This window comes from Sminthopsis crassicaudata, chromosome 3, assembly GCF_048593235.1.
Source record: "Sminthopsis crassicaudata isolate SCR6 chromosome 3, ASM4859323v1, whole genome shotgun sequence".
NCBI lineage: Eukaryota > Metazoa > Chordata > Mammalia > Dasyuromorphia > Dasyuridae > Sminthopsis > Sminthopsis crassicaudata.
Genome location: NC_133619.1, coordinates 617,944,803 through 617,958,650, shown reverse-complemented (window position 1 = coordinate 617,958,650; position 13,848 = coordinate 617,944,803). Strand labels below are relative to the sequence as shown.

At 32.0% G+C, this 13,848-nt stretch overlaps 1 protein-coding gene across 4 annotated transcripts in view; it reads left to right on the top strand.

Annotated features, from left to right (window-relative positions):
* PRDM2 (PR/SET domain 2) overlaps window positions 1-13,848 on the top strand; it is a 196,235-nt gene that overhangs the window by 42,579 nt on the left and 139,808 nt on the right. For 3 of the 4 annotated variants that reach the window (XM_074306217.1, XM_074306218.1, XM_074306216.1), the window contains 2 exons: window positions 4,193-4,296; window positions 8,383-8,535. In XM_074306217.1, coding sequence (XP_074162318.1) covers window positions 4,193-4,296; window positions 8,383-8,535 — 257 coding nt within the window. Of the gene's footprint in view, window positions 1-4,192; window positions 4,297-8,382; window positions 8,536-13,848 lie in introns of those variants that run through there. The other variant, XM_074306220.1, reaches the window with a different exon arrangement.

The window sequence follows — 13,848 nt, the reverse complement described above, 5'->3', positions numbered from 1 at the left end:
GGAATGCTATCTAATTTTTCATATTTTAAGATAAGGGAATTTTCTACATATTTTTTGTCTGATTTGAATAGATGAAATAGTTGTTAAGAACTTTATAATCTACATCCCAGGTTGAAAATGAATTGAAATGAGACAGGAAACGTTAAAAAATTACGTAAAAAGAAAGTAAATGAGAGTAGTTACTACCTAAGAATAAGATTATGCCTAAAGTACTTAAAAGTTTCTCTTTGAATAGCAAATGATAATGATAGCCATTCCCTTTATAGAGTCCATTACAATTTTTACTGTACTGTCATAAATATCACTCATATCATAATTATAGTCATAATAATCCTATAATTGGACAAGCCTTTCTATAAACAGATAAGAAAACCAACCAAATTAGACTAGTATGTGTTAGGTGAATTCATTAGACATAGAATTATTATAACAAAGTTGTTGACTTTCCTGGTAAGATAGAGAGAAGTGGGCTGATAATACTATTAGGTGAATTCACCTAGCAGAAAGAGTTGATTAATTAGTAGTCATGGCCATGCTGTTGTCACAGAAGGGTTCTTTCTGGGCCTTGTTTTATCCCAGAGTAGTAGAGATGGATGGTTTTTTGAGGCTGGGGGAGACATGGACATATTTGTAGGCAGTAGGGGCTGAGTAGGGAAAAATTGAGGGTAAGTGGAGGTGACAGTGAGGCAGTCTGCTGGAGGAGATGGCAAAGAATAAGAGGAAAGTTCTTTGTGTTTGAGGCAGGATGAAAAGGAAATGAAATTTATATAAAAAAAGATACAGATAAAAATTTAAAATTTGTGTGATACATTCTAGAAATTCCCAGAAATCAAATTCAAATCACTTGGCCTATGATTTCCTGCTTCCATTTGTTTCTCTTTCTCAAAATTGGGAGACCTACCTTTTTTAGGCCTTTAGTATTCTCAGGTTGTGTATGGTCTCTCAAAAATCAAAGTGTAAGTAGCTTGGCAAGTTTATTCTCTGTTTCTCACTCAAGAAAGTACTTGTGAGGGCCCAGCAGGCTACTGTTCCCCCTCTTCCCCAATGCTCCAGCATGGGCTGATCTCTTTTTTTGATTCTCATCAGAACTCCTTTGTCTTCCTTATTAGATTCCATGCGCTGTGATCTTATACACTCTTGATACTTGTCTTGTATTACCATGTCACAATTTGTTACCCATACCCAGTTGTTTGCCCTTCCATTTTCTTTTTAAAATCAGAACCAGTTGGGGAGCTTCTTTCACATCCATTTCTGGCTCTAGGTGATATTTTCTTCCTCATTGTACTGGTTCCTCTTTGTGGCTTTAGAACCAAAGATGTCAAAAGGCAATTCTCCTCCCTAACAGAACAAACAAATGTCAGTGTGACCGTATAAGAAGGAAAACACTGGAAACACCAGAGACAGAACTTGAAATGCATAGCTACATGGAGTTATATATGGAGGCAAATAGTCCTATATACTTCAATAATGCCTAGTAATATCACTGTACTCCAGCACAATAGTGCAAGTAAGCGATGGTGACTGAATCATCAGGAGAAAACAATTATTTTCAGAATATTTTATCTACTGATCAGCATAAAAGCAACACATTTTGTAAGATTTCCTGTAATGGTTGGGCTAGCTTTCCTGGAGGACCTTCGTCTCAGCACGATTTATTGGATCATAAGCTTAATATGAGTTAACAATGTAGTATGGAAACCAGAAAAGCTTATTTGATCTTGAGCTGTATTTAAAATAGTAATTTCCAAGAGTAAGAAGAATATAGCCCTGATGTAATCTCTGAGTCAGACCACATTTAGAGCATGGTTTTGTTTTGTTTTGTTTTAAATTTTGGGTGTTTAATTGTAAGAAGGGCATTGATAATTTGGAGCATTTCAGAGGAAAGGTTGGAACCAGGAAGGTGAAGGACTTAACAGTTCATGAGGTATGAGGATTCTTTGAAAGAATTAAAGGTGTTGTTTGACTTAGAGAAGGTAAATCTTGGAGGAACATGGTGGCTGTCTTCCAAGACTGCCTAACATATGGTAGAGGTAAAATCAATGTTTGATTTAATTGATAATATATGTGAAGGAAATTAATATGATAGAGGGATCGGATTTATTGTGCTTGCCTGGAGAGAACAGACCTAGAAACTGCAGAGGCAAATTTAAGCTTTAAATAAGATAAAACCTGCTAACAGAGCTCTCCCAAAGGATAATCACTTGCCTTGGAAATCTTTTATTGAATGTCTATAAGGAAAGGTTGGATGGATATTTGTGGTAATATAGGTTCTCTTTTATTGAATGTTTATAAAGGTTGGATGGACATTTGTGGTAGCTTATTTAGATATCCATTTGTCTCAAGTAGTGTATGGGGTTTCTTTTTAAATCTAGCATTATTGATTTTTCAGAGGAGGCCCCTTAAATTTTGTTTATAATTCTTAGAAAACAAAACCATAAGACTACAGGAAAATTTAAATGGTACTAAATCAGTAATAATACATTCTTCATAGAAGATTTATTCAAATTATTCATAGGTTCATTAGCTTGAAAATGGCAGAGGAATCTTACCTATTTTAATTCCCTTGTTTTATGGAGAAAATATGGATCCAAAGAATAGAAGTGAATTTTATATGGTAAATAGTAGTAGGAGAACTGGAATATGAGTTTGAGTTTGTTGACTTCAACTTTTAATTGAAGGATTTATTCCATAAATACTGAAACTTTTTATATTTAGAGTACTTTTTCATAGAAATTATAGAGGGTCAGAATTCTGGAGAAGTATACTTGAAACTAGGATACTTATAAGATGTTAACTCAGTGGAATTGATGAGATGATGGTTCTTTAGTATACATATATACTTAGTACTTAGCATGGTGATGGAATGATTCTCTAGTTCATACATAATCAGCATGCTGTAATGATGTAATTACAACAAAGTATATAAGGGCTAAGAAGGACTAGAAAGGAGACATTCCATTCCTGGTGGCTCTCCTGCCTCCTGCACTCCTTCACTAAGATCAAGACTGGGCCAGAATGAAGACTCTAGATTCTATTCCTGACCATTCTCGTAATGACTATCCTGCTGAGATGAAAGACCTCCAGAAAACTAGCCCAAACATTATAGGAAATCTTGTAAAATGTGTTGCTTTTATACTGATCAGTAGACAAAATAATTGTTTTCTCCTGATGATTCAGTCATCATCGCTTACTTACACTACTGTGCTGGAGTACAGTGATATTACTAGGCATTATTGAGGTATCTAGGATTATTTGCCTCCATATATAGCTCCATGTAGCTATGCATTTCAAGTTCTGTCTCTGGTGTTTCCAGTGTTTTCCTTCTTATATGGTCACGCTGACATTTGTTCTGATAGGGAGAACATCATAGGAGTATATATTATCTTCAGTAAGTTTTAATTTAAAAAATAGTACAGATTCTCTTAATCTGCTGGGGATTTGAAATTACTTCCATTTTCTAGTTAAGAATTTGTATGAAATAACTGTGGAAGGAGCCTCTACCAGGAGGACAATACATATGCTATAGGGCAGCATGGACTTTGACATTTTCTTGGGCTGCCAAGGGAAGCCTTTTGGGGAGGTTTCTTTCCTGCTTTGCTTTGAATTGGTGGGGCTGGATAAGTATGGTGCTACTGTGAAAATACTGTCTTGTTATTTTAATTTTGTTTCCACAGTTTTTGATTGAACTAAGCTTATGAATGAGTCAGCATTGACAGTGAGTTACAAAGCTAGGAAAAGATCCCTTAAAGTGATAGTTTCAATTTTTTTTAGCATTTAGATATGACCCATTGCTAATTAATTATGCAAATTAAGATTGAATTAATTAATTTATGTAATGAAAAGCTTTCAGTTAATAATATGGTGATTTGCTTATACTAAATTGACTTACAAAATATTTCTTTTAAATTAATAAAGCAAGAAGTTGTCTAAATATCTGTCCTTTAAATATAATGCAATTCTATTTAAAATATAATATTTAGCTTTGTGATATAAAATATATACCCTTGGTGGCTTAAGATATGTATACTTTTTTCTTCATAAGAAAACAAATTTTTTGTTGCCATTTTTAAAGGAAATTTTACTTTTATGCTAAGCTAGCCTTTTTTGATCTTTTCTTATTCACTTTTTGAAATTTTTACTCTTTTAGAAAAACCAATAACCAATCTATTTGTTGTTGACTTTTACCTATTAGGTGTCTGGGCTTCAAAGCCAATTTTAAAAGGGAAAAAGTTTGGCCCATTTATTGGTGACAAGAAAAAAAGATCTCAGGTGAAGAACAATGTGTACATGTGGGAGGTGAGTATACACAGGGTTCTGAGCCAAGCTATGGATAAGGGTCGCATGCAATCTTTTTTAGCATATGATTTTTTTTCTCCCTGAATATTTGATATTTCTTAATATATTTTTAATCCTTCCCTTCTTACATTTTAGATTCTTAGATAAAGCAAGGAATGTTTATATTACATGAAATGTTCTTCCTTGAAGCACAAATAAGAGCTTGTGCAATTATTTTGCTCGTGAAGCTGAAACTTGGCTTTGTTCTGCAGTAAAGATCAGCTATGGTTTTTTTGTTTGCCCTGTTTGTAAGCTTTGCAATAAGATCTTGACTACCTGTGAAGTGGTCTTGTACTTTATAGAGCTCTATGTATTGGTTCAAATTTAAGAATTTTTAGGAATTCTAAAATTAGGAGAAATTAAGATGCAAGACTTATCTTAATTTGAAAGGAAAGGGTATTTTAGTATTTTTCTTTCATTTCATTCTGCAGGTATTTTAAAAGTACAGATGTTTTTTCTTTGAACTGTTTTTCCCCCCCTGAGGCAATTGGGGTTAAGTGACTTGCCCAGGGTCACACAGCTAGGCAGTGTTAAGTGTCTGAGGTAATATTTGAACTCAGGTCCTCCTTACTTCAGGGCTGGTGCTCTATATCAATTGTACCACCTAGCTTCCCCTTTGAACTGGTTTTTTAAAAATCTGCAAAATGGGAATAATACCAGTAGTACCTCATGGTGGTTGTGAATACATTGTTAACATAGTTTTTTTTGGGGGGGGGGGTGGGGGGGGCAATTGGTATATGCTCAGTCACACAGCTAGTAAGTGTCTGAGACCAGATTTGAATTTGAACTCATGTCCTCCTGATTTCAAGGCCACTACTCTTATCCACTGCACCATCTAGCTGCCCCAGAAATAACAATTTAAATAAATAGTACAATTTGGAACACCATAACTTTTATTTAATACCATGTAATGACATGAATTTAATTTCAGTATTGTGATTTTTTTTTGTTCAAAAGTTTAAAATATTTAATTAAGCACTAGACAAACTGAAATCCAGTTCTGTGTAAAATATATTTATACATTTTGATTTGAAACAACAAAGTAAAAATGCTTGTTCACACAAATATGTATTGGGTATTATTAGAATTTTACAAGGACTTTTGCTGGACAGTAGAAATTGATTGATTTTTGCTACCTAGCAAATTAATGAACATGAATTGCTATTATATGAGATATTTACTTTTTTATTGCCTAGTGGTAAATACTGTACTAAGTAATGAGTATAGTTGGAAGTTCAATTTCATATACTGCTTCACTTTTAACAATATTTACATATAAATTAAATTTTGTAAGAAAAGATTCTCAGCAGAATTTGTTTTTTTCTACTAGTGGCATACCCAGTAACACTGATAGAGATTACAGAATGATTGATCAGTTTTTCCATTCAGTGCATTTGAAATTCTTCCAGCTGGAAGTAAATGGATGATAAATTTAAATTGGAAAATAATCTTAATACTTCAGTAAGGTTTTTGTTGTTATTGTTGTTGTTTTTGGCAGAACATTTATGAGAGTCTATGTTGCTTTCTACATGACTTGTAATATGAATGCCTAGTGAACATGGTTTTCAAATAACCAGATACTGGGTGTAAGAATGCATTTGTCAACAGCTTGATTATGGGTAATAGAAATGAGAGAATTACTCTGGTGCAGATTACAGAATTCCAATGAAGGCATAGCCATACATCTGACCATTTATTGGGTTTGCTACTAAAATGCTGAATCTTTGGATAGTTTCGAAACTATTTGATGACAGGTTGACAAATTGCAAGAATACATTATGCTTAGTTAGAAGTGGTCTGAAGTGAATGTAATCATTGCATGAACACCAAAGTTGTTTTGCATATGGTCGTAATGGTTTCATTTAGGTGATAACAATGTTTCAAACATGTACATACTTCAAGATACATAGCAAAAATATATTTGTTGTCATTTATTGCTTAAGGGATAATTACAGATTTTTTAAACTCAAACCGCTTGGACTATAATGAATCCCTAAATAGGAAACACTGGATCATAAACTCCAAACTAGAATGGACCTTAGAGGATATCAAGTCCAATACTTTGGTATTATAATAAATTGCAGCAAAGAGAAGTTAAGTGACTTGCTCAATGTTCCATAGTAAGTATCTGAGGCAAAATTTGGAGTCAGAGATTCCTAAGATCAAGTAGTCCTTTATCCACTCCATAATTTAGTTGCTTGGACTTTTAGTTTACATTCTATAAATACATATTAATAAGTATTTAAGTGTCCACTATGTACCATATAGGTATGGGAGATACATGTATAAAGAATGAAATAACATGTATAAAGAATGTACATACTAGGAACTTTGATTCTAATGAGGGAGACATAAATATTCAGTGAATAAATAAAAATACAAGTATATATCACGTATATTCAAGGTTGGGAGAGTGGCTTTTTAATTGGTCTCTTTGTTTCTCCCTTTTTCATTTTGTTTTCCACTTAACTGCCAAATGGATATTCTCAAAGCACAGGTTTAACTGTGCTGCTTCCCTGTTCAAGAGGTGTCACTGGCTTCTTATTTTCGGTACAGACACCTCTGTTTGATTTAAAAAAAAAAAAAACAACATACATTTCCTGCTTTAAGGACCTACTTCCTACTTTTCAATAATTCACTCTTCTTTAAACTTGAAATTATAAATGACCAATTTTTAATTATACCTGGCAAAATTGGAAAAGTCTGTTAGAAATTAGATTTTGGCTAACATTCTATAACATATTCCACAATAAATCTTACAAAATTATTCTAATTCAATCTATCAACAATGCACTAGTCTATCTCTACAACTCTTCCTTTTCCAACATTGACTTTTCCATCTGATAATTTTTGTCTTTTTGCTGGATATGAGGTGAAACATTTTTGGATTGTTTTGATTTTTCATTTTTCTTAATATTTGTAATTGGAAGCATTCTTTTATATAGTTGCTAATAGTTCACAGCTCTTTTGAAGAAATCTGTTTATATCTTCTGTTCACTTACCTGGTGAAAAATGACTTTTGGTATTAAGTGTAACTGCTATTTTTTTTCTTTTTTTTTAACCACTTCTTAACTAGATGTACTTTTATTGAACCGTTTTTATTTCATGTTATCTATTCTATTTTTTAAAATTTTTTCTAGCCCTTGTTTATTTAGGGATACATTTTTGCAAAGTTGTAAAAAAGTATAGAGGATCTGCTTCTCTTATAATTCTTAATGGTATAAACTTTAAAATTCAAGTTGTTTATCAGTTTGAATTTATTGTTGAATATATATAGAATGGGCTTTTAAACCTGATTCCTGCTAGACTGCTTTCCAGTTTTCCAGCAGCTCTCATCAAATAGGAAATTCTTTCCTAAGCAATTTATGTTTTCAGGTTTATCAAACCCTGGGATAATGAAATTCATTATTTGTTTCTCCTTTGTTAAATCCATTCCATTGATATGCTTTTATAAAAAAAAATCAATATTAAATGTTGATTTATACTATTGTTTGCAGTTTAGAAGTGCTGTTCCCTTTTCCCATATTTTCCCATTATTTCTTTTGATATTCTGTATTTTTTGTTTCTTCAGATTTCATTATTTTGGAAACCTCCATGTGATAGTAGTTGTATTCTTAGCCCGTATTAATTGAATAAATGTGATAAAAAGTTACTATGAATTAATTTGTGCTGAAAAGATAATTTATATTAACCAGAATCAAAATCTCTTTTGAAAAATAGAAATAAACTTGTTTTTAATAGGATGTATTTGTTCTTACTATTCGGAATCATAAGGCTCATTTTGTTAGAGGTAAGAAAACTCAAAATAACAAGGTTTATTATGCACCTAGGCCTCAGCACCTTTTGAAATAATTATGTTGGTCCCCATTATTATTTAGAATCATTGTTCTAAATAATAAAAGCAACTCCTGTTGGCTAGGGTGGTCAGTTATATTTCCTATCTCACAAAATTGTGAGGGAAGTTCTCTGTGTTCCATAAAGCATTATATGTTAAGTTGTAAGGTGTCACATCTGTAACAACACCAACAATAATATTTTTTTTTAAAGGTATATTATCCAAACTTGGGATGGATGTGTGTTGATGCCACTGATCCAAAGAAAGGGAATTGGCTTCGGTATGTGAACTGGGCCCGATCAGGAAAGGAGCAAAATCTTTTTCCACTGGAAATCAACAGGACCATTTACTATAAAACTTTGAAGGTATCTTTTGTCTCCATTATTCAAATGCCATTTTTATAAAGAAAATCTGTGTATATGTATGCTTATGTGTGTATAAAGTATTTATTATTATCTTTTGTTTCTGATGAGCAAAAGATGGATATCTTTTGTTTTTACCTCTGACGTGTACTAGCAGTGCTCCTGTGGACAAGCCACTTAAGCATGCAGTATGATCAAAGCAATTCTAAGGAACTATAAAACAGAAATTACCAATCTGCAACTATATTGGTGTCTGCATTGGGAGAACTTTCTTCTTTGCTTTCTTCTCTCTTTCCCTTCCTCTCTGCATCAATGAAATCACAGGTTCCTATTTTCTATTTTTATATCACTTATATTCACACTCCTCCTTTGTAACAAACTAAATTTACAGTAATAAAAAAAGGCATAATTTCTTATATCATAGTAATATTCCATTTACATATATGCATCTCACTTTGTTGAGCAATTATTCAGTCTTTGGGTATTTACTTTGCTTCTAGTTTGTTGCTACTGGGGAAAATATAGTACATATAAATTATTTTGGTGCGTATAGGTGTTTTCTCTTTGTCATTCACTTAGGTGGTATATATTCTGGGTCAAGTGATATGGGCATTTTAGTCACTTTTTGAATTGAATTTTTAATTGAAATTAAGAATTATTTGAACAAATTACTTCTCCACACACAACATGTTAGTGTACTTGTTTTGTCACAGGTCCTCCAACATTCACTATTTTATCTTTGCTAATTTTCTGGGTGTGGCATGAAACCATCAGGGTTTTTAGTTATTGTTTGTTTGCTTTTCTCTTCTTGGTAAATTAGGATCTTTTTTCATGTGGTTGTCTGTGATTCTTTTGAGAACTATTTATTCATATGCTTTACCTACCTACTATAATGAAATGACTTTTAGTCATATATTTCTGTTAGTTCTCTATATTTCTTGCTTATTAGATCCTTATCAGAGATTTTGTACATCCGTTGTTTTTTGGTTTTCTGAATTATTTTGTAGAACAATTTTGTAGCTAGAAGGAACCATTGTTAAAAAACAAAACAAAACAAAACAAAAAATCCCCCCAAGTTTTAAAATTTCAGTCAATTAAAATTATCTACTTTGTCTACTATTATTTTTCATAATACCTACCTTGATTCTGTATGTCCCTTATTCCTCCAAATTTATCGTATCCCCTTGGTTATTTTGATTGCTATAGTATTCATTCTGTAAATTAATTTAAGTATTATTGTCATTTTTGTTCTATTGGAATGGTCCAGCTAGGAGCATAAACTATTACTCCACTTACTTAAATTATTCTTTATTTCTTTAAGGATCATACACAGATTTTGAGTGTGTATTAATTAACTGGCTCCAATATTTTACTTCATCTTTATTTTGACTGGAACTTCCTTTATTGTTTTCTTTTTTAATTTTTGTTATTGCTATGTGGATGCTATTTATATAGTGGTTTTAGTTTATATAATAGTTTACAGAAATTATCTCATTTTTGTCCTTACAACAATCCTGTGAAGTAGGTGATAATACATTTTTATCATAATGAATAATTTTTTGGAATAAATTTCTATAATCATTTTTGAATAAGACTTTGAAAAAATTTTTGAATCAGTATTCATTAGTGAATTCTACATTTTTCTTCCTTTGTTTTATTCCTCCTTAGCTTAGGTCTTAGGATTATATGTACTTCTTGAGTTTTGTAGATGGCTTTTCCCCTCAGTTTTAGACAATAATGTTTTGTTTAACATACCTTCATATTTACAAAAAACATTTTTCTTGCCATCTTAATGAGTATGGAGAAGGAGAGAATCTGGTACTAAAAATAAAAGGATAAAAAGTATGTGAAGTATAAATAATACAATTTGTTAGCATTCTTCTGTAAATCTTTCTGGATCTTTTTTTTCCCCTTTAGTGGTTCATTTATATATAGCCCACTTTTATTTTTTATTTGATATTCTTTTATTTTGTGTATTTTATATTTTTGTATATTTTCTTCTGAATCTCTTATTTTGTTGGCATATAACTAAACGCATAATTGATTTTGATAATTTTTATGTCCTCTCTGTTAGGATTTCCTTTTGTTCATTTTAAATTTTATTTGGTTTTCTTCCTCTTTCTAATTTGGATTGATTAAAGATTTATATTTTTTATTGGTCTTTTCAAATAACTATCTTTTAGTGTTTATTACTTCTATATTGCCAAATCTTTTATTAGAATGAGTACTATCTTTGCCTTTAAATGCCCCTCCTTGGAATATTAAAATAGCCTTTTGATGTTGATCTGCTTGCATTGTCTCTACCCTCTTTCATCTATGTGCCACAAATAAATGACAAAATGGTATTTTGTAGGATAATAGAATTTGCAACTAGAAGTGATAGAAGTGATTTGCAACTAGAAGTAATTGGATTTAGGTCCAATTAAATCCAATTATTTCATCTTTTGTAGGAAACTGAGATCCCACAGTAGGGTGATGACTTGTCCTAAGGTCATCAACAAGTAGAGTAGCAGAACTTGGATTAGGTTTGGTTCTTCATAGATAGAACCCAACCTATTTTTTTCTGGTCCTTACTTTACATGGCTGCTGCCTCCCCTCCAATTTAGTGTGACTGGGCTTCTTCCATGTGGCATTCCATCTTTTAACTCCTGCCTTTGTACTTACTGCCTGGGAAACATTCCCTCTTCAGTTCTGCTTCATAAAATTCACTTTCTTCAAGGCTCAGTTTAAGCACTTCTTTTACACAAGTACGAGTGTTCTCTAGCTACTTTATTAATAATAGTAATAATAAATGTGCATTTTAAAAATTCTAAATAGACATGTGTTCTGAATATTTTGTATGTACTGAGAAGACAACATAATATAATAGACAGCTGGTTTTGAAATCACTAAAAACTCAGTTCAGTTCAAGTTCTACAATTTTTATATATGTAATTATTTATATATATAGATATAGATATATATGTACATATCTATATCTATATATATAATTTATAATTTTAATTGTGTGACCCTGGGCAAGGCACTTAAATTCTTAGGGCTCAAGAATATGTCAGGGAATGATCCCCCCTACCTACATTGGGGGAGAGGGAGCTTCTTAACTTATAAGTCAATAAAATTACAGGTCCTGTCCTAAATAAATTTACATGTATATGTGCTTGTGCTATATCTTGACAATATAAGTTTCTTGAGAATAGGGATTATTTCATTTATTTGTTTTTGAAGCCTTAGTGCCAGGAATATACTAGCTGCTTAAATGCTTGTTGGTTGATTAATATATAACAGTGTAATCTTAGTGGCATTCTGCGGTAGCAAAAATTTGAAATAAATTAAGATGTACTTTAATTAAGATATGGCTGCACATATTATGACACATGGATGTAATGGAATAATAATATGGCTTAAGAAACAAGGAATATAATCAGAGATACTGGGGAAACAAACCTTTGTGAACTACAGAATAGTGTAACTTAAACCAAGAGAGCAGCACTCCCAGACTTACAGGACAGTGAGGTCTCATGATAAAATTAACCGTTTCCTACCTGAATAGAGGAAGTTATAGCACAATTTTAAGAAGTATCAAAAAGCCTAATAAAAAACCCAAGTAGCATTATGATTTTTAGTGTATGGTAAAATACTCCTCCAAGCCTCTCAGCCTCCAGTGGCCATAAATACAGATATTTCTTTGTATGATGACTTAGGTTTAGCAATATTAATTATAAAGAGAATATCATTTTTACTCACCATTTAGAATCATACCTAAGTTCCATATGAAAGTTGTCCAATCAAATCTGTTAAATACTGAATAAGAAATGTGCCTTTTTCCCCTTCAGGAGGAAAGACTGGTTAGTTATTAGAATTTTTCAACTACCCTGCCTTGAGTTGGTAGTTTAGACCCCTAGGAGTTCATTTTCCTTTGATAATATCGACTTTTTTGATTTTTTTTTTTTTTTTTTTTTTTGCTGAGGCAATTAGGGCTAAGTGACTTACGCAGGGTCACATAGCTAGTATGTATTAAGTGTCTGAGACTAGATTTGAACTCAGATCCTCCTGACTTGAGGGCTGGTGCTCTATCCACTACACCACTTAGCTTCCCCAACTTCTTTGATTGTTTAGAGTAGTACCTGCAAATTAATATGTCTTTGGAAAAAGTGATATAAGTAGAAGGTCTAAGGAGTAACACCAGGAGAACCTGTAGGGAAGTGTTAGAAGCTGCTCTGCACCTGGATGTGCCTTGTAATTGGGAAACACCTACTCTTGGCCTGCCTATGAATTTCTTATGAGTTTTGATCTTTAGTATTCACCAGAAAACACATTTATTTCATGCATTAAGAAAACAACAAAAAACAAAAGAAACTTTTTCATTGGAAAAGGATCATAGGATCATTAAGCCTGTTAAGGAATGCTTAAAACAGTTCACTGCCGCTTAATGGAATTCTATCCTTGCTACTATATGTATGTTTTATAAATAAACTATAAGCCATGTTATCTGTTTTCTGATAAGTATTTGTATCATTTTAAAATATTTTAAAAATTATAAATGTGTTATTTACAACACTTAAAAAGAGCTACCATTTCCAAGAGAACCAAATGTGGAATTCATCTTGAAGCTAAACTCCAAAATTTCAATCATTTTTATTTTGTTAAGAAAAAGAGAACAAAGCCACAATAACATACCATATATTTGTTTTATTCCATCTTTCTGGTTTTTGGATCATTTTTATTTTGTATATCACTATCATTTATATTTTTCATTCTTAGTATTAAATGGTTGACTCCAGGACATTTTCTTTGTTCGACAATCATTTAACAGTGAGACACTATTTGCCTCTAGAATTAGTTTTTCTAAAATGTAATATATTCACAAAGTATAGAAGCACAAGGGTACAAAAATCATAAATTTTAAAAGGTCTGTAAGCAAAATTGTATATTGTTCTATTTTGTTTTCACACCAACATTTCTCTTTAAATTTGTCTTTTCTTCTTGAGACTTCCCTCTTCCCTCTTTTTTCATTCTTCTTGTCCCCTTTTGAATTTCCCCCTGGAAACCTCCCTTTATAACAAAGATAAATTATAGGAAAATCAGCCAAAGGTAACTTTCTTTTACTGTGCCACATTCCTAATCGATTGTGTTTCACCTCTCCACTAAAAGAAGGGAGGAAGAATATTTCATAATCAGTTCTCTAGACTGGTTGGTTATTAAAGAGTTCTGCAACATGCCATTACCTTTTAGTATTGTTTTTGTTAATGTTGTTGTGATTGTGTATATTCTGGTGCTGTTTAGTTTGTGCTGTGAGTTCGTAGACATCATTCCATA